Source organism: Macaca nemestrina, chromosome 5 (assembly GCF_043159975.1).
Source record: "Macaca nemestrina isolate mMacNem1 chromosome 5, mMacNem.hap1, whole genome shotgun sequence".
In the NCBI taxonomy this organism is placed as follows: domain Eukaryota; kingdom Metazoa; phylum Chordata; class Mammalia; order Primates; family Cercopithecidae; genus Macaca; species Macaca nemestrina.
In genome coordinates this window covers 179,010,625-179,032,796 of record NC_092129.1, presented here as the reverse complement: position 1 = coordinate 179,032,796, position 22,172 = coordinate 179,010,625, and the positions used below count along the sequence as shown (strand labels likewise).

Genomic DNA, 22,172 nt, shown 5'->3' with positions numbered 1-22,172 from the left:
CCTCCCAAGATGCTGGTTTTACAGGTGTGAGCCACCGGCCCAGCCCAATGCCTGCTTTTATCACTGGCTTTCAGCAGTTACTGTTGCCTGAGATCAGCTCTACTCTCATCACCTGACCCAGTCCATTATGAGGCTTGAGGCATTTTGTTCAGTTGGTGTAGATACCTTTTTCCCATAAGTTCAAACATTTTTAATTAAAAAAAAATCTTAAATTAGTTTTTTTGTTGTCAGAGTAATATATGCAAGGTGTAAAATATTTAAAAGCACAGAAGGGAATAAAGTTAAATGTTTAATTTTCCTTCTCTCTTATCCCTCTGGTCACCCTCCCCAAAGATAATCACCATTAACAGTCTTATACCTGAAAATATCTTGTTCTATGTCTACCCAAATACACAGAAACAGACTAATTCCTCCACACTCTTTGCCTTACCTCTTCCCCTATTAATTCCTGTAACACTAGTAAGTACACCATAATGTATTTACTTTTAATAACAATTTCTATTTTTCAAGTAGTTCCATCTTATTTTGCCTTTTTAACAGCACCTCCTTTTATATCTATAATACCACTTAATGCAGTGCCAGGCACGCAATATAAATGATAAAACCCCTGTCTGATGAATGTTCTTACATTCTGAATCACAAGTAGAATTCGCCTTCCTTCTTCTCCTGTCACGAAGGAGGCATTTCACACGCAAACAATGCTGAGCTCGATATTTCTTAATGGCTTACTCTTCATGTATAGGAAGTCCCTGTTTATTTGGGTTATTAGTAGCTGGGCTCTGATCCAGAGATCCATTTCTAGAGAAATACATTGCATTTTTTTTTAAGCTATGAATGGGGTGTACCTTTTTTTGTTTGCTGATTTGAAATACTCAGCTCTTCTGATACAACTATGGCTAGAAAATAACAATTGCATCTTATCATATTAGTGGGAAAAGACAAGAGGAAAAAAACTGTAATAAAGCAAGGATGCGTCAAAGACTAATGGGGCCATGTCAAAGGGACACAGGAAATGGGTTGCAAGGGCTCCCACTGGCAGATGTGGGACAATGTGAACATCAAAAATAAGGATGGTCATGGATTGTAATATGCTGAATAAAAGAAAATCCATGAGTCTATCATGATACTTAAAAAAAAAAACAGTGGGAGAAAAGAGAGGAAGGAGGAAAGAAGCTCTTCTTTATAAAATAATGCCAGCTACATACAAATTAATCTCCTGCAACCACTCATGTAATAATTAAATCAGGCAAGGGTCATCATCAATGGATGCAAAATGTGGGCGAAACGTTGCTGCAGAACAGGGTATTAACTAAGTTTCAAATATTACTTGCTAATGACAAGGAGAAAGATCTCAAGCAAATGCTGAAACTTGGCATTACCAATAATGGAACTCACAACATGTGCCTCCTGATGTGACAGAATGGGAAGCACACATCATGCATGCAGTATTCTTGCCAGAAACGTTTAACCTGAACCCAAGCATGAGGACAATGAGACACGTCCAGATTGCGAGACAACTGGCTTGGATTCTTCAAAACCAAAACGTCACGAAAGACAAAAAAAGGAGAAGGTGGGGGTGCCCAGATTACAGGAGATAAAACAAACACGAGAGCCAAGGAGAGCCAATGGACTGACCTTTTACTGATCCTGGATGGGGCAGGGGCAGGGGCAGGGAAGGGCTTGGTGGGGAGTTTGGAGAAATTTGCATTGGATTGTATTTTATGGTAATGGATAGTAGTATTGCAACATTGATAAATGTCTTGGGTGTGACATTAGTACTGTGGTGATGCAGGAGAACACGATTCTTCTTAGGAGACGTATGTTGAAGAATTTAGGGGTGAAGTCTCATTACATGTGCAATTTATTTTCAAATGGCTCAGGAAAGAATATACTGTGAGAGTGACGGTGATAAAGGAGAGGGAGGAGGGCCAGGGCATGTGTGAACGAGCGAGACCTGGCAAATGTGGCAAACAGTAACAGCTGGTGAATCGGGGAAGGTATATGGGTTTTCATTATTTTTATTCTTGAAAATTTGCAACATAAAAAATCAGGGGGAAAAAGACGAATGTGCATTTGGCTTGTTCTTTTTTTTCGTTTTTAACTTTTTTTTTTGAGACAAGTTCTCACTCTGTTGCCCAGGCCAGCCAGCAACTCCTGGGCTCAAGCAACTCTCCTGCCTCAGCCTCTGGAGTAGCTGTGATTATAGGTGTGGGCCACCGTGTCTAGCACTGGTTTGCTCTTGTCTGAATATCAAATCTTATCACTTATATGACAGCAGTCAGATCTGATCATTTTGTAATTCAATGGTGGAGATAAAACTGGCCAGAATAAGAACAAAAAGAAGGAACTGGCACACACAAAATGCATGGACAAAATGTATCTGGCCACACCGGAGTATTTTCAAGCAGGAATCCTTTTTAAGACGAGGAATTACAATGAGACTTTTAATGACAGCCAAGACTATAGTTAAATAAGTGGAACTGAGCAGATAACTATACAAGGCAAAAATGCAGTGAGCATGGGTTCTAAGGTTATAAATAAATTCAGTGAGTAGCCAAATTGATAAGCATGAATAATGAGAATGAGAGTAGACGGGATGTGAAATACACACCTATTTTCATACATATACACCATGCACATATTCCCCTTTAATTCAAACCTTTTTTTCAACCTTGAAAGTGGTTATTGTCTTGGGTTACGATTCACAGCGTACAATGACAAGCGGACTTATTTGCTTGCCTATTTACCGATGATTTTTCTCACTGTTTTGTAAGATCCACAGATCACCTTGTGTTCTGTGTCTGCTGTGAGCCCTCTACTGGGATTGGAGGAGGAACCCATGACCAGTGTAGGAGGGAAAGCTCCAAGGGTAGGATAACTTGAGAAAGCTTTCAGAGAGACAAGCGTTTCACAAGAAATGGCCAGCAAAGGTGCCGTGGAGGGATATTATGGACAAGGTACAAATACGGCTACAGCCCAGGGTCACGCAGACAACAACTGGGCGGGCTGAAGGAGCTGAGGTTTCAGGGATTTGGTAACGGTTGTGCAAGCAGAATTGTAGGAGAAAAGGCTAACCTGGCTACAGTGTACAGTGCTGGTTGAAGGGAGAAGAGGTTATGTGATTTCTACCTGGCCCTTTTGGATGCCAAAGGGTTTTGGATCTGAGAAAGGGGGCAAGGTAAATGTCAACATCAAATCTTTGTTTGAAAGCAAGCATTTTCATTTTGTTTTTCCAGCAAACCTAACGGAATTGGCATACTGACCTACAATAACATGGCACAAGTGAATCCAACCATCAACCTTTTGGTCTTGGTTGAGATTCTACCAACGTGCTGCGGAAACGCACAGATCGCTCCCAGCACCGAACTGGAAGCAGTGTAGTTGTGAGGTGGAGACCAGGGCTCTGGGTTCAAAGTTCTGGATTTGAATCCTGCCTCTACTATTTACTAGCTGTGCAATATTGGGCTGTTTATATAGCCTCCTAGGCTTACGTTTCCTCATGATAAAGTGGGAATGGAAGTGTCTGCCTTATAGAGAGGTAATTTGTATACTTAAGGTAATTTATAGAAATATAGAAATATTAAAATATATAAATACATAAATCACATTTAAATAATGTGATTTATACAAAGGCTAGGATAGTGCCTTGTATATAGTAAATAATAAGTGCTACTTATTGACAACTATAAATGTTTTCCATTAATAAAAATGGCAAAACAGCTGGCTTGGTAGACAAAACTCTCTCAGAGGCTGGGATTCATAGGGAAAAATAGGAAAAAGGGTACTGGTGGTAAAAACCTTGACAATCACTTGACAAAGGCAAAAATACCATTTAGGAGGTGACTGCAAAGACCTGGGTTAGACCTGGGTTAAGAGAAGAGTCGGAACTAAGCAGGTAGAGCTGGAGATGGAGAGAATAAGCCAGAGATAAAGAGACACCAGGCAGGAGGAATTAACACGATTTGGGAGCCCATTAATAAGTGGAGATGTGGAGTGTGATGGTCAATTTCATGTGTCAACTTGACTGGGCCACGAGGTGCCAATGTATTTGGTCAAACGTTACTCTGGGTGTGTCTGTGAGGGTGTTTTTGCATGACATTCACATTTGAATCAGCAGACTAAGTAAGGCGGATTGCCTTCCCTAATGTGGGCGGGCCTAATCCAATCAGTTGAAGGCCTGAATAGAACAAAAACGCTGATTTCCCCAGAGTAAGAGAATTCTTCGTGCCTGATGGCCTTCAAACTGGAACACTGGCATTTTTTCTGCCTTCACACTTGAAGTGAAATATAGCCTCTTTCTTGGTCTTGAGTCTGCTGGCCTTTGACCTAGAATTATACTATCAACTGTCCCGGTGCTCTGGTCTTTGGACTCAGGCTGGGAATTGTATCAGTTTTCATGGGTCTCCAGCTTGCCACCTCATCCTGCAGATCTTAGGACTTCACAGCTTCCATAATGGCATGAGCCAATTCCTTATAATCCATAAATCTATCTACATCTGTGTCTGCATCTATATTTACATACACACACACATCTCCTCTTCTGTTTCTTGGGAGAACGAGGGCTCGAGGTGAATCTAAAGTTTCAACCATAAGTGACTGGGAAAAGTGGGGTGCAACGAACAAGTATTTGGATAGAAGGAGGTGGATGGAGCATTGTTTTTTTTTTTTTTTTTTTGAGAGGGCATCTGACTCTGTTGCCCAGGCTGGAGTGCAGTGGTGCAATCCTGGCTCACTGCAACCTCTGCCTCCCAGGTTCAGATCTCCCACCTGAGACACGTGCCACCACACCCGGCTAATTTTTTGTATTTTTAGTAGAGACAGGGTTTCACCATGTTGCCTAGGCTGGTCTCAAACTCCTGAGCTCAAGCGATCTGCTTGCCTTGGCCTCCTGAAGTGTTGGGATTACAGGCATGAGCCACTGTGGCTGGTCGGATGGAGCACGTTTTGAGAGAAAAACAATGACTTTGGCTTTGGTCATGCCAAAGGGGACAGTATTTAACTGGATAAATAACCACAATCAGGGAAAATACATGAACAGATGTAATAAGGTGAAGTATGAGACCACCACATCCTGTATATTTGCAATAGTCTCACTAAAATGGTTCAGATAAATCTTTGGTGAATCATTGCCAAATTTAAGCCTAGAGCAGTAGGGGCATTCTACATGTCTGGAAAATCATTTCATTCTCAATTTTTTGATAGTCCAATATAAAGTAGACTATAAAAAAGGAGTTATATTTACTAGATGAACACAGAAACAATGAATTAACTTCATTCTTAACTGGCATGAAGATAATAATTAAAAACAAAAAGCAATCACTAGGAAGTAGCTATAAATCAAAGACTTAACTGAAATCCACGGGTTAGGTCCATGCCTTAGTGAAACTGTGTGTGTATGTGCATATATACATATATGTATTTTTCAAGGGGAGTATCCAAAGCTTAGTCAGATTCACAAAGGGCCTGTAACCCAAAATATACTTGGGTATCAAAAGAGCTTTCTCACTTCATTTCATTCATTCATTTATTTATTTTATATTTTTGAGACGGAGTCTCCCTCTGTCGCCCAGGCTGGAGTGCAGTGGTGTGATCTCAGCTCACTGCAACCTCTGCCTTCTGGGTTCAAAAGATTCTTATGCCTCAGCCTCCCAACTTTATTTCTTTTAAATAGGGCTATACGAGTAACAGGGTTTCATTCAGTCTCATACCACAAGAATAATACAGTAGCAGAATGTTAAAAACAAACACACCCCCTTTTCTTCCCAATTGGGCATGTATAAAATCTCTTTATACTGGGTATACATTTTCGCCTGTCAGTTCCACTTCTAATAATCTATCCTAGTGAACCAAGATATAGGAGTCACAAAGGTGTTCATCACAGCATCACTTAAAGAAGCAAAAGCTGGCCGGGCGCGGTGGCTCAAGCCTGTAATCCCAGCACTTTGGGAGGCCGAGACGGGCAGATCACGAGGTCAGGAGATCGAGACCATCCTGGCTAACACAGTGAAACCCCGTCTCTACTAAAAATACAAAAAAAACTAGCCGGGTGTGGTGGTGGGTGCCTGTAGTCCCAGCTACTTGGGAGGCTGAGGCCGGAGAATGGCGTAAACCCGGGAGGCGGAGCTTGCAGTGAGCTGAGATCCGGCCACTGCACTCCAGCCTGGGCGGCAGAGCGAGACTCCGTCTCAAAAAAAAAAAAAAAAAAAAAAAAAAAAAAAAAAAAAAAGAAGCAAAAGCTGAAGTGACCTAACGGTCCACCATTAGGGGTTGGCCCAACATCTGATAGTTTCTGTGCTGAGTGGCACCCTATGTGTCCATTTTAAACCGATGATGCAGGCATATTTTTTACTGATGAAAGATGTTAATGTGAAATTAGGAAATCATAAAAGTAAGTTATAAATGATTAGTAGGATTCCATTTAAGGAAAACTATACATGAATATTTATCTATCTGCAGAATAACATTTTGAAAGGATATACATGAAAATAATATTTCATGATAAAAAGATTATGAATAATTTTTCTTTCTACCCTCAAACATTATTACAATAACCATGGATTATCTGTGTAATAAAAAAGCAATACTTCCCTTAAGCCACCACTCCTAATGCCAACCAAACCCCTAGTCATCCATCAACGTTACAGTCCTTTCTAGCTCCCACCCTAACTCTCCTTTCCTGCCAGGCACAACACTAAAACACTGTTTCAGGAGAGTCCTCCATCCCTCCAGCTCCCATGTTTACAACTGTGAATCACTAAAGCCATTCAGCACCTAATATTTGGAAGACCTATTCCGACCTCCAGTTTATACCTCTTGCCTGAGAAAGACACACCAACATCAAACAAAAATAAATGATTCCTGGTGTGTGTGTTGGGGGAAGTGGTGGGGGGAGAAACAGTGAAGGCTAAAAGAGAGCCAGGCGATGTTTTTATAAGCAGAGATAAATCAGGGGGTTTAAACTTTTCCCAAACTCAATATAAGAATCGATAAGCAGTTGTTACCATTTTGCTGATGCTTGTTAACCAACCGCATAAACATTTTAAGAGTCCAAAGTGATGACAAAGCACCTCTTTCTGTGGTGAAAACTCTCATTAAGCAAAATTATGCAAAATGCAGGGCTTTTACACCAGTCATTGTAGGTGATGAGATTTCCCTTGCTTTATCAAACATGGCAGATTTATACAGCATCTTTAGATTGTTTTTTATCATGATTTTTTGGTTGAAGGGATATGGGAAGAATTATGAATGGGGGAAAACCTACTCAGAGTTTATCAATTTCTAGGACAGAACACTGTAAATCACCACTCCATTGGAAGAGAGTCCATAACAGTGACACCCACACGGCAATACGGGGTCATGGACAGGACTGTAGTCTATATGTGGAGCTCTGGGTCATGTCCTTTAGGGAAAGTTCTCCTGGGTTACAAAATGCAGAGTCCACACACCACAAGCCTCACAGGCTGCATACAGGAACCCTTCACCATTCCTGAAGGGTCCTCTGGAGACACACTAACCACCTGATGACAGGTCTACCTGGAAACCCTAGGGTGGCAGCTGATCCAAAAGGAAGCAAGTGAAGACATGTGCTGCACGTCGTGTGTTCCAACATGCTGGGAAAGCACGCTGAAACACGGGCTGCACAGCGCGGAAGAGCATCACCCGAGCGGCAACAATTCTCAGAAGGCCCACTAAAAGGAGCTAACGGGGGAGGATTTGTTGGTGCATTTCCAAACACTTTCAAGGGAGAGGAAGCTCTGGACTGTCCAGGAATGATGACCACAGTTCCATGAGCACCTCCCTTCCTTTTGCTTTGATGCTGGCGTCACTAAGCTGCCCCGACCCTACCTTGCTTTGAAATGTGAGATGCCCTAAGGAAAGCCTCTCCTCCCAGGGACTGAGCACCTTGTATTCTCACATCCTGGACCCGCGGGGCTGAAAGTTCCTCTCTGCGAAGGGAGGACCAGACAAATGACCGCACCTGGTCCAAAGGGCTCCCCAGCATCTCACAGACACTGTACTGTTTATCACGCAGACAGAAACACGCACCGAAAATCATTCTCATGCTCACAAAGTCAAAAGCCTGATGTTTGCATTAATTCTAAAGAGACACGTTCAGGCACTTGAGAGATTAAAATTATCCCTTGATGATTTTCAGAAATACTAATTTTATTCCTCTCTCCCCCAAAATACTAATAAAGCAATATGGCATTTCAGTGACCTACAGGGCTAGCAGCCAGTTATGTTCTACTCTTTGACAACAGATGATCAAAACCACCTCCCCAAATGATCTGGAGTCAAGTTGGAGAGCAGCTTCTTCACTGCCAATAAATCCATTTTCTAATTACTCAGAAAGTCACGTTTGTCTTTGGCCCTGACTGCATTAAAAACACCAGAAGTACCATCGCTTTAATGTGCATTATAGAAACATGACTCCCCAAGTGGATCTGATCCATTAATAACATCTCTTTAACTGCTGGCTAATGATTTCTGCAGACATGTAATAGAATATTTTATGGCTGTTTTCAACCATCTGTCCTTCTTTCTTTCAATATGAATTTGCCAGAGATGTAATGAAATTTCCTGTACTCTGTGCCATTACATGTTTGTTAATACCAACACACCAATCAGACACATCAGCGCTGTTATGCTCACTATATATGGAGCTATGCTCTGGGCACTGCTCAAGCAACTAGAACCTTCTGTCTGCAATATTCTCTTAGGCTACCCTTGAGCTAGCCCAAGGTTCTAACCTCTGTATGAGCACATTCATGTATGTTCTCGAGATGTGCAGGGCTAATGAATCATGAAGTCTGAATCAGTCATACAATTAAAGAGTTCTAAGAACAAACACCCGCATTAAAGATGCCACAGTTTACAAAGTTAAACATGAAGTGTAAAATTACAATCCTTTTTTCAATGAATGATATCCTACATTAACACATTTGAAATTCAACTAAATTATGCTTTTGAACAGTTAATGAGTACCCCAGTGATCCGTATTTCATATTTTCAGCTTTTTTCATTTACAAATTCTTTCAGTGAGTACTATGTGCTAATCACAATCGCCTTTTATAAAACAGTCCATTGTTCTGAGTGTGTGGCTCATGTTTAAACATGTATGCAAAAGAGAAAGCCGTTTGATAAAAAGATCTGTCCCGAATTACTGCAGTGGGTTTCAAAATAGAGCTGTAATCTGCTTTAAGGCAGGTTAACATAGAGTTGCTTTCAATAGGAAGCTGTCCTGGAGACAAGTGGCAGATTCCTGGCAGCATGGGTTGCTGTGGCATGAAAAGGTCTGTGAAGTGATGCTGGAGCTATAGACTGGGGGGCTTTGTTTCGAGGCCTGGGGTAAATGCAGGTCCAAGGAGCAAGCTCCCATCTTGTCCTGAGCCCCAGGATTCTGTGAGAACTGCAACCCAGTGTGCAGAGAGCAGAAAGCTGCCTCCTCTTCGCTCTCTCAGTTCTCCCTTGTTGTCAGACCTGATGTTTTCCTTAGCAGATTCTCTGGAAACATTCTCTCTTTTTTTTTTTTTTTTTTTAGTTAGGGTAAAGAAAAAATAAAGAGTCTTCCACAATCAGCTGCAGGTGTTTAGATCTTACAATGCATTTTGCAGTGAGTGCTGTACAGAATATCAAAAAAATCACTAACATTTCACCTGCACAGAAAACACAGCTAATTTTACCCCTACAGGGTATCAGCCACGTTACTGAGGACAGTGTCACCTTTAAAATCAATTCCTGTGGTTGAAATGAGGACTATCTGCATCTGTCCTGCTTCCGGCTCCACCCAGAAGTGGTAATGAGGGGAGACAGAGGCATGCACAACGACAGTCTTCACAAAAGCTCGAGTTTCAAAATGAAACGGGAGAGCATTCAGCACGCCGCAGCCTGTTTGGTGTCACTTGGACATTTCTTCTCAGAGGAAGGAGGCTATTTATAAACTTAGTTAATAATTACTTCAAGGAGGGCAGGCAGAAAAATAAATCTTTAGCTTCAGATTTCTTAAATCTTCTCTTGGTCACTGTTCATTTTGTCTATTTTTCTATAACTTTGATTTAGTCTTTACACTTATAATTGGTAACTGGAGGGTCCCCAATACTAAATTAAGGTGTGTATATATAAACATATACTATCCCCCTTTTCTTTTGAACAGATGTTGTCATGCTTAGGACAAGTTTAAATTCTAACAAACATTGAGAAAGGCTGAGAATAGAAAAGATAAGCAAGCCTTAGCGTCAAAATTGAAGCTCTCTTTTTTTTTTTTTTTTTTTTTTTTTTTTGAGACGGAGTCTTGCTCTGTCGCCGAGACTGGAGTGCAGTGGCCGGATCTCGGCTCACTGCAAGCTCCGCCTCCCGGGTTTACGCCATTCTCCGGCCTCAGCCTCCCGAGTAGCTGGGACTACAGGCACCCGCCACCTCGCCCGGCTATTTTTTTTTGTATTTTTTACTAGAGACGGGGTTTCACCGGGTTAGCCAGGATGGTCTCGATCTCCTGACCTCGTGATCCGCCCGTCTCGGCCTCCCAAAGTGCTGGGATTACAGGCTTGAGCCACCGCGCCCGGCGAAGCTCTCTTTTTTTTATACAGCTAATCATGAAAGTTCTGCTCCTCAGCCAATTCAGCTTAGAGACATCACACACATAATTAATGCACAAAATGCTGCCATTCATGTGTGGATGAAGGAAGGATGAGGTCTATTTATTGAGAGCCTAGATTCTCAGTTACAAGAATTCTTTGCAAATATGATTTAAAGAAAGAAGTATTTAAAGAAGGAAGGGCATTCCCGACCCCAATGTGGAAATTTCTGGGGATAAACATAATGTGCAATCTTAAATACTGCCTTGTTTTAGAGTTCTGGGTCTTTCAAAGAGGGGCTCAGAGCCAGGACACAGACAACAGCATAAACCCAGATCTCATGGTATGCTTTTAAAACACTGCGAAGCAACATTTCAATATTTAATTTCACATTAAAATGGGAAATCTGGAAACACAAGGACTTCATTCCCACCTCCGTTTGGAACAGCTGTCCTTTAGAACATACAGGGGCTTTCCAGTCAGCCACAGCGCCCTCCACTGGCACTTGTACACATGCCAGCCTCACCCTTCACTTTCCTGCCCGACCTGTAGATTCAAGAGGGAACAGGACACAGGTGGAGTTCTAGGCCCTCATCCTTGAACTGGATTGAGGAAGGGATGGGAGAGGAGAACTAAAGAAGATAATTAGGAACAACAATTTCCCGAGGTTTCCGGGATAAAGGGCCAGTGGAATGCTAAGGAGAGGGGGCCTGTGGTGGTTTTAAAACAGGGTCACACGTTTTGTGACACCCCTGCCATTGAGAGTCGGGGGTCTATGTCCCCATCCCTTACATCTGAGCTTGTGACTCCTTTGACCACAAAAATATGGCAGAAATGAAACTACGTATTTCCAAGGCTATTTCACAAAAGGCCACACAGCTCTGTTTTGTCCTCCAGGACACTCTTCTCTGCAGTTCTACCCATCAAGTAGGAAGTCACACTGCTCTGAGGCTACCATGATGTGAGGAAGCCCCGGCCACATACAGACGTTCTGTTCTACAGCTGCCGCTGATCCTGGCCTAGGCACCAGACCTGTCTCCAGGTGATTCCGAACCCCAGCCATTTGAGTACACCCAGTGTTACAGTCTTCTCAGCTAAGGCTGATAGCATGTGCACTGTCACATTCCCAGTCCAGATAATCTGTGAGTTATAACAAAAATATATGGTTTTATTATATTTGTGGTTGTATTACACTATTTTTTTTTTTTTTTTTTGAGACAGAGTCTCACTCTATTGCCCAGGCTGGAGTGCAGTGGCGCAATCTCAGCTCACTGCAACCTGCCTTCCGGGTTCAAGCCATTCTTTTGCCTCAGCCTCCCAAGCAGCTGGGACTACAGGCGCGCCACCATGCCCGGCTACTTTTTATATTTTTAGTAGAGATGGGGTTTCACCATATTGGCCAGGCTGGTCTCGAACTCCTGACCTCATGATCCACCCGCCTCAGCCTCCCAAAAGTGCTAGGATTACAGGCGTGAGCCACCGTGCCCGGCTTACACTATTAAGTTTGAAGGTGGTAGAAACAGATTGTTGGTATACTAAGGCCTATGGAATACTAAGAAATTATCTGAAATGGCTTCTTTTGTGCTACCAGTGTTACTGTTAGCCTTTGCTGGGTTCTAAGCTTTACCTGAGATGATCAAATTGAATACTCACCTGCGTGCAGTCTGCTCCTCCCCTCCTCAGGAACCAATGGGAAGGAGGTTTCCTGGGCAGTTTTCATAGACTGCACCCTGATGAGTAGTGTGGTTTAGAGATAAGTCTTGGCTGTTACTGAGGCCTGAAGGACTGAAGGAAGTGTGCTTATGTTATGACAGATTTGCCTTTGAAAATGAAGTTTCGGTCTTCATCTTGAACATAAGGGCAATGACAGCTAATTACCTGTTTCTTTCACAGTGGTTACAAGTTTTGGTAAATGTGTATCTCGGATTTCTAAAAGTATGAGTATATAATTTTATCTACAATGGTATGGAGGCAGAAGTATTACTTCTGAAATCTCCTGCACATTTCCCCGAGCTTCCCATCACATAATTACAAATGACTAGTTGTCCACAGGAAGATACTTGTTTTAATACTCCAAATAACTTATTTCAGTAGCACACATTTTGATTAGGATTGTTGGTTCTTTGAAACTATCTCAATAGAGCCCCTACTGTGTAAATGTCATACACAAAACTTGACAAAACTCGAGAATGGCAATATGAAGGGAAAATATAGAAAAGTGCGAATACAGTTGCACCATCAACAACTGCCAGAGGATTACCAAGGCCTCCTGTCTCTTCCCTGTGTGTTTAAAAGAACTCTGCTCTTAACAGGTGTGACCGCTGCTGAAATCACAGATGAGCTTAGAAGTTTCTCTGCTACTTAATATCTTCTTAAGGCTGTCCTCAAATGACACAGTCCTCTTACGGACTGAACAAGTAAGTTTTCCTAGAAAGGCAGTGACAGTTAGGGATAAGCATGTCCTTGGAGGAGTACTGCATCCAAACATTTTAACCGCTTGGAACTCAGTCATCTGACTGGAAAGCCTACCCAGCTCTCCAGGATGACCCCTTCCTAGGCACTGCCTGCCTCTGTAAGGGCACTATTCAGTGAGACACAAGCTCTTGGTGCCAACACAATGATCATGCGGGTGAAGGATCCCGAATGAACCTTGTTGAATTGGCCTCTAGACCCAGTCTCCCATGTTGTCTTGTTAGGACATGCTGTTTCTGTCCTGCGCTCTGGCTTGAGGAATCTTTTGTTTACGTACTTTCTTTAATCCCTTTAGCTACATCTGTCAAATATATCCTTGAGGCACCAGGTTATTTCAGTGACTAATAAAAAAATAAAATCTAACTAGAGTCACAAGATGTTGTGACTTGTTATCTTCTCTGAATAGTCTGAGGGCCTAGAGGACAAGTTATCACACATAGTAATGTCTGTTTCATACTCTTACAAACAGGTCAGATGCATTTATACAGGGATGAGAAGTGATTATCGGGAAATGAAGATTTCTTTCCAAGAACATACTAGGCCTCACGTGCTCCTCAACACTGCCAGCTTGGGGGATAATGCATTCTGGGGATGACATCTTTGTTTAAAACATTTCTGAAAGCCACTCCTCACCCTGGGCTCTCATTATACCCACACATGCCACTACTTTTTTTTTTTTAAATGAAGTATTTACTTGTGAGAATGTCTGTCTTCCTCTAAGAGTGTCAGCAGCTTAAGAGCAGTGACTAAAATTGTCTTTTCATCTTATACCCCTGGTGTCTAGCAGAACACCTGGCAACACAGTAGACACTCAATATTTATTGAATGAATCACACATACTTTCTTTTGTATATTGTCTGTGTTGGCAGTTTCATCCTTTGAGGGTAGATTTACCTTTTGGTAACAGTCAAAAGTCATTCGGAGTCAAGTATGAAGAAAGAAGCCACTAGACTACTCAATTTTCTTATGTTTATCATCAACTAAAACTGAAGGCCATTCTGAAATGGAAGTTTATTGGAATAAACAGACAGACTCTCTAAGGCAAATAATTTGAAAGGTAACACCTGGATGTAGGAATTCTCACATGGTTCTTAAAAAAAATTGTTCAGGGATTCACAACTTTTTTTTTTTTTTTAATTAAGCTTCTAAAAGTAAACTCTTTTATTTTCTGCATTAGTGGGTGGAGGGGGGAATGAAAAATACAGAAATAGGCTGGGTGCCTAAAACGCTGTAATCTAGGCATTTTGGGAGGCCAAGGCGGGTGGATTACCTGAGGTCAGGAGTTTGAGACTAGCCTGACCAACATGGTGAAACCCTGTCTCTACCAAAAACACAAAAATTAGCTGGGCCCGCGCCTGTAATCCCAGCTACTCTAGAGGCTGAGGCAGGAGAATCTCTTGAACCCGGGAGGCAGAGGTTGCAGTGAGCCGAGATCACGCCACTGCACACCAGCCTGGGCGACAGAGCGAGACTCCATCTCAAAAAAAAAAAAAAAAAAAAAAAAGAGAGAAAGAGAGGAGTTTCCTCTGATTGTATCTCACTGCTACAAAGGGTTGAAACACCGTGAGTTTCTTTTAAGGAAAGAAGTTTACTGGCAGTTCAAATCCGTTGTTTCAAAAGCTGAATAAAGCATGTATTTTTCCATGCCCTTGTCAGATTAGAAAATGATCTATGGGTCATGCGCTTGCTGCTTTTCTTCTCACTAAGAAGTAAATGTACAATGGCAAGGAAAGAAAGGAAGAAAGGAAGAAAGGAAGGAAAGAAGGAAGGAAGAAAGGAAGAAAGAAAGGAAGGAAGGAAGGAAGGAAGAAAGGAAGAAAGAAAGAGAGAAAGAAAAGAGGAAACATCCCTCAATAACTCAAAGTCAGGGCTAAGTTTTTATTTTTATTTTTTCCTTACTGTGGCAAAATATATGTAACACAAGATTTAGCATGTAAAGCCCTTTTCCAGAAGGACCTATTCATGTTTTTCTTTTTAAAAAGGTGTTTAATTATTCATAGCAAAATTTACCATTTAAACTGTAATTATGTGTAATTTCAGTGACATGAAATACATTTACATTGTTTTTCTACTATCACCACCATTCAGCTCCAAAATTTGCTCATCTTCCAAAACTGAAACACATTACCAATCAAATGCCAACTCTCCATCCTCACCCCTCCGCCTTCCCCAGCCCCTCATCACCCAGCCCCTGGCAACCACCATTCTACTTTCTATCTCTATGAATTTGACTTTAGTAGCTCATATAATTGGAATAGCACAGTATTTGTTCTTTTGTGCCTGGCTTATTTCACCTAGCATCATGTCCTCCAGACTCATCCATGTTATAGCATGTATCAGAATTTCCTTCCTTTTTAAGGCTACATAATATTCCATTGTATGTATAGACCACATTTTGTTTATCCCTTCATCCATCCATGGACACTTGGGCTGCACCTGTTTCCTATTGTGAAAATGCAGCTACCCATATAGGGTGTACAAAGACCTAATCAAGACCCTGCTTTCACTTCCTTTGAGTATATAGCCCGAAGTGTCATTGTTGCATCCTACGGTAATGCTGTGTTTCATTTTTGGAGAAACAACATTACTAAGCTGGGTTTTATAATATTTTGCCCCATCATGCTTACAACACACTTTAGACTATGGCTCTGCTTATCAATAATTTCTTACTGTGCCTCATCATAAGAGATGTAAGTATGGCAGATAGAATCTTCACTAGGCCAGTCACTCAGAATAATCAATTTCCTTTACTTCTGGTCACATACCAGTTTCTCAGGCAGAAACAAACAAGGCTAAATCTCAACACAGAACCACAAATGATGACTCAGCTAAATAAGCAGATTCGTTTACGGGGCTGATCTGACAATGCCAGCATCTCACAGGAGCTGGTTACTAATGAAATCTGAAGGGCTGCTAATCCTAGAGGTCTCTACAAAACCTGCGGATTCTTCTGCAGTTTACACCTCCTGCTGCTCCACAGACAGTAGCCGTTCCCCGGGGCTATCATGTACGGTGGCACAGGTGTACACCATGGCAGTATTGACCTTCTTCCCAAGTGTGTGACTGTTGTCTCATGATTTCCTTACCGTGACAATGTCAATACCTAGCTCAGTTTTCCTGTCAATATTTAGCCTGCATTTTTAGGCTCAGCATCTAGGCTAAAGATCTTCCAAACACTCTGGCTCTACACAGGCCCTAGCATCCTCAAATGTAGATCCTTGTTGCCTCCCTAATGTTACCTAAACTTAGGTAGGTTGCAGCTTGGATCTCACCACCATTTAGAACATATTTGAGCCCTAGACTTTGACTCAGTTTCCCATCTTCCCACTTTTCTCAATCTGTCACCCCTGAGCTTGCTCTTCCTCAATATGACTTCTGGTTTGTTGGTTCCTCCTATTCTAGCCCAGAGTCCCCTCCAGTCTCTCAGCTGCTCTGCCGGCTTGGACCTGGTGACCCATCGCTGCAGTGATGCTCTTGTGGATACCCTTGCTTCACCTGACTTCTATTGCTGCATTCTCCTTGCCAATCCCAGCTTGGGGAAGACGGCACCAATCTCTCTCTCCCATCAGCGCCAGAACTGTTTCATACTCTTACAAACAGGTCACATGCATTTATACAGGGATGAGAAGTGATTATCGGGAAATAAAGATTTCTTTCCAAGAACATACTAGGCCTCACGTGCTCCTCAACACTGCCAGCTTGGGGGATAATGCATTCTGTAAAACAGGACTGACTGGTCTTGCTAGTGAAGTGTGTCACTCACCTTTGCTATCACTGCGTACAGCTATCCTTGAACCCATTGTTAATGGAGTGTCCTCACCGTCCCCACGTCCACTACACTACTACTGAACCCTTTTCTCTTTTCTCAAGCAACACATCTCAGTCCTACAACACAGACTTTGTGCAGAGCTTTGCTCTCTTCATTTAATTTTTTGAAAGGATCACTCCCATTTAAGATGAATTTTCATGCCAAATAAACAAAAACATGAAAGAAATAATTGAAATATTTGATTACACAATTAAAAGGGTTTTTTTTTTTTTTTTTTTTTTTAAAAAAGCACAAACCAGGTTGAAAGAGGAATGATAAGGTGGGAAAAGAAAATGTGAGCTTCTTTAACTTCTTTGCCTTAGAAGTGTCCCGCATAGCTCTCATTTGTTCCCTCCCTCTTTCCTTCCACGACATATTGAGGACTCATGCGGGAAACCTGGCTTTCCCCTCGTTGCCCTGGGACCAGGCTCCATGAATGGTTTTCTACCCTGTATTGTGTCGCCAGTGATTTCTTTTGTGTTGGCTTTTTCTTCCTAGTCAACACACACAATACGATCTTTACATCCTTATAAAAACCACAACCTAAAATCCAAAGAAAACAAAACAAGACCCCACATGGGCCCATCTGCCCATTCCCTAGATTTTCAAATGGTCTCTGTGTCCTCTCCTCCTCTTCCCCACCACACTGTTCCTCTGGGTCTGGTGCCCCTGTCTCCTGACCACGCCCTGGATCCATGCCCCCTGCTCTCCTCCTCTTCCCCACCACACTGTTCCTCTGGGTCTGGTGCCCCTGCCTCCTGCCCACGCCCTGGATCCACACCCACTGTGAGCAGATTCCATTCTTTCCTACGGGCCATGCTCAACTGGCCTCCCTGCCGAGCTCTCTGTAAATAAGAGATGTGGCCAAACACCCCACTTCGCAACTCTCTTCTTCCTACTGCTCTTCTCAGCCTCTTCTCTTTCTGGTCACTCCCTCTAGGTAACATAGTCCAGCTTCACCTCTTACCAGATGACTTCCAAACTTGGGTCTCCTGCCCAGATGGCCTCTGAGCTCTAGGTCTGCATTTTCACCTGCCTGCTGAATGTACCCAGAAGACACAATGCTAGCATCTTAGACTCAGTCTCTCCAAGAGAACTCTCCTTCCTTCCATGGATCCCCTTTGTTCCTTATTGCTGTTAATAGCATTCCTGTTGAACCAAGCCAAAAAATACCTCCCCCCGATCCCCAAACGTACTTTGTAATAAGTAAACTTTATAACAAATGAACAAATGAACTTCGCCCATGAGGCAGTTCAGACTGGTGACCAGTGCCCTGCCTGGGAGTCAGGTGATATCTCCTCCAGGTCCAGTAACTGCAGCTATTTTTTTTTCTCATGTTATTAAGCTGAGACAGGTATTAATTAATGCGACATTTCTGAACCCCTATGATGTTATGTAGGAAGAATGAAGATTTGAATTAAAACAATGATGTGAATATTTTGAAACAGGTAGAATTGTAAATGTAGTAACTGGTTTTGTAATGACTATTTTTGTGTTGTTTTAGTTACCCTTTAAGGTGTCTGAAAACTTTAAAAGAAACAGCTATATTAGATTAGCAACTGCTTTTTAAATTGGTTATAGAAATATAATTTAGCTTTTAATCAATGCTTAAATGTTTAACAAAAATCCATTTTAAAGTTTCATTTATTAGATGTGTAAAATTCATAAATTAATCATTAAACTGAGAATAAACTTATACATACTCATAAGCCCTGCAGATATTGAAAACCCATCAGTACTTTAGATATGTATCATACACATCTCTCTTTTCATCCTAAGAGTGGTTTAGAACAATGACTTTAGGAGAGCCCACGGGCTCAGAACTACGAGCTTGAATAAGTGTATTTTAAAAAGGTAACCTGTTTGAGAACCACTGTTTAGACTCATCCCTTAACCAGCCAGGAGAGAGGACAGTAATTAGTGTAGCCTTTGTTAACACCTGAATTACTAGTTAAATCTAATTTTGCTTGATATTCATGGACCTTCTGTATTTTTTAGCTGAAATGCATCAGTTTTGAAGGAAGCCATTGCCTAAGAGCGGGGAATATTTTATGTTATAGAGAAATTTTTATTGTAAAAAATTTAATCTGCATGCATGTTTTATTTTTATATTTTAGCATTTGCCACATACAGTTGTAGAGACTATAATGAAGGCATAAATCTTAGATTTTAAGTGAAAGTACTTGGCACATTTACATTATTTCATTACTAAAGCTTCTTCTTCCCTTCACCCCACTTTCCCCTCTCCAGGGTTTAGGCTCCCCGTGCTACCAAAACTAACCTACAGCCAATGTGTCTTTATGTAGAAAGACGTTCAGGGATCAGGCCTCTAGCTGGCTAATCCAGAGCTTATGGGGACATGGTTGGAGGAAAGAAAGAGAAAATAAAAGTGCTGTGTTGTAATTCCACCCTTTCCTATGATGCATAAATGAAAGGTTCCCTGTGCTCTATCCCTGCACAGCATCCTCCGTCTGCTGTTGGAGAAATAATCTTAAATACTTAAATGTAGAATTCTGCGGCTTTCAGTGGCATGCATTTTTTTTTACCTTAGTCAGTGAGAACAGCTTATAGCGTGTAGCATATAAGTAATGCATTCAATGGTAACTGCTATTATTATAGCCATAATAATATACAGTAAAGCAAAGGTCTCCTATTCAAAAGGAATCAACTTGCACCAATGTAATAAAGTTGGTAAAAAAATTTCTGGAGAATAAGCTTACTATTGAGCAATTCTGCTGTGCCTCTACAATCTCCAATTTTGAGTTTCACATCAAACCTCAGTTCTCCCTATTCCCACACCCCTTCTGTCCCCCTTTAGATCGACAAAATCAAGTGTATGGCACAGAAGTGGTAATTTCTCATCTTTCAGCTGTGCAATTATGCGACTAGAAATAAACAAAATGGGAGAAAAATAGTCTGACAACTAAATAAGAAGGCAAGCCTGGATCTTATTTAATGCTTCACTTGAGCTGTTAAGAATAATAAGAACCACTGGAGATCTATTGTCTAACATGGGAGCTATTGTTAATAATAATGTATTGCATACTTGAAAACTGCTAAGAAAGTAGACTTCAAATGTTCTCACTATAAACAAATGGTAAGTATGTGAAGTAATGGATGTGGTAACTGGATTAAAAAATTTCACAATGTACACATCTATCCAAACATCATGTTGCACACCGTAAATATATATAATTTTTACATGTCCATTTTTTTAAAAAGAGTAAGAACCAAAAGTCACACTTTTTTTTTCTTGTGTATCAAAGCTTTTATACAAGAAACTAAGTGGTAATCTAGTCCATTTTCTTATCTTCAGACTTGCCTGCATTGAAGACAAATGTTTTTTATACATATTCTTAAAGACAATGATCCCGAGATGTCCACTTTGTAGTTATTCAAATAAATAAACCCCAACAATCTAAAGCAGGATATAAATGGCGAGTGGCATGGAGTTTCACAAGAAAGGGGTTCAAAATTATAACTGGATAATCTCTCTTCCTTCTTCAAAAGAGCTGTCCCTTTAAGAGAAAAGAAGTTAAAATTTTCTTTTTCCCCATCAGAAGGCAGTAGATATTAAACATCCTAGTGTCCAAAAGGGACCTATATTAATAACCACATAGCCATAAGGATTGTTTTGCTTTGTGGAGATGCTGTTAAGAACACAGGAAAACAAAAAGTCTGGCTTACATTTTATAAAGGGCAACCTCATTAACATTTTAATAAATTAATTTAAGTCATCGGGTACTTAGAAGATGGATCTTGTTCCTCAAAGAAAATAAATGAACAGGATGTAAGTAGCTCATGAGTTCATGCTTTTGTTTTAAGAACAAGTAGACCCTTTTGCTCACATGCCCTGCACTGTAACCCCCACTCATTCACCCGGCAAACTCTTGCTGAGCTCCTACTGTGGATCAGGCACTGTTCTGGGTTCTGGGGCTGAAAAAGGCAGTCCCTGATCTCCAGGCACTCCGAGAGGGTGGTAAATGAGCAGATGGTCCTTGCGGATATCAGTACAGAAAACAGGGAAGAGCGGAGGAACACAGCCTCATCACACCTCTGATTACACTTAGAAGGGCCCTTCCCCCGCACAAGCCCAAGCACAGGGTCAAGGTCACACGAGCTTGCTGCCTCTTGCTTTCTCTGAGGCTCACCTCACAAGCCCTGCTTCTTGTCACTTGTGCATTGAAGTCCCTTCCTCCTTGCCCTGTGTCTTCCCTGGCCCCTGTACTTACTTTGCTGCATGATTGAGCTAGTGGCTCAATCATGGCTCACTGCAGCCTTGACCTCCTGGGCTCAAGGAATCCTCTCACCTCAGCCTCCCAAGTAGCTGGGACTACAGGTGCATGTCACCACGCTGACTAATTTTTATATTTTTTGTAGAGATGGGGGTTTCACCATGTTGCCCAGGCTGGCTTCAAACTCTTGCGCTTAAGTGATCTGCCTGTCTCAGCCTCCCAAAGTGCTGTGATTACAGGTGTGAGCCACTGCACGTGGCTCCCATGGTGCCTGGCCCATTTTCCCATACTGTATTACATACAATTGTTATTAACATTTGCCTCTTGCTAACATATTGTTTTTAGATTATAAAACACTATTATCATATCTCAATTTCACAACAGCCCCAGTTTTATGTGTTTTGGAGAAATTAAGTGTTTAGCTGAGGATTTGAAAGCAGATCTGTGACTTCAAGAGTTTATGTCACTCCACACTCCAGCACAGCTGTCGGAAGGCCGGTAAGCCACCAGTCCTGGTGCTCTGACATGCATTTAGGGTGACTGAAATTCTAGCCACAAGGCACCATAAAGCTCTACATTATTCCACATGGTGCCTAGGACAGGAAAATTAAGAGTTACTTATAACTCCATTTTGTTGATGAGCATGACTTTAAAAGCTTTTAAATTTGTCTACAGTGCTAGCCATGAGAGTGAGAAGAGTTCAAAAAGCAAAAAAATAAAACACACAAAGGTGGCTAAATCACCTGTCTAAAAAAATCAGTACATGCTTCACCTAATCTATGAATCTAATCACTGTTCTCCCCAAAACTAGGCATTTTCACTGTAGTACTACTGTGTTCAATACATCTGTATACAACGAAGGTTGATCTGACCTAAATAATTCTTTCCCTGGTCTAGAAAAATAGGCTGATATTGTTGTCTTTATTTAATAGACAGAACAAAAAGAATTTATGCAATTTCCCCAGGTCCTTTAGTGATTTAATGACGGAACCAGATTTGAGTTCAGAGACTCCTGCTTTCTAATTTGCCTCAAACACGACACAAAGGGATTATTTCCTCCTCACTTTAATTTTTCCCTAGGAT

The 22,172-nt window shown here is 41.5% G+C and overlaps 1 protein-coding gene across 3 annotated transcripts in view; it reads right to left on the bottom strand.

The window, feature by feature from the left end:
• The window catches only part of LOC105487361 (LYR motif containing 4), a 149,887-nt gene that overhangs the window by 55,471 nt on the left and 72,244 nt on the right, over nucleotides 1-22,172 (bottom strand). Inside the window, exon 3 of one of the 3 annotated variants that reach the window (XM_071097688.1) lies at nucleotides 10,570-20,372. The exons of the other annotated variants lie outside the window; for them this stretch is intronic. Coding sequence (XP_070953789.1) covers nucleotides 20,358-20,372 — 15 coding nt within the window. The 3' untranslated portion in view covers nucleotides 10,570-20,357. Of the gene's footprint in view, nucleotides 1-10,569; nucleotides 20,373-22,172 lie in introns of those variants that run through there. 3 annotated transcript variants of the gene reach the window in all.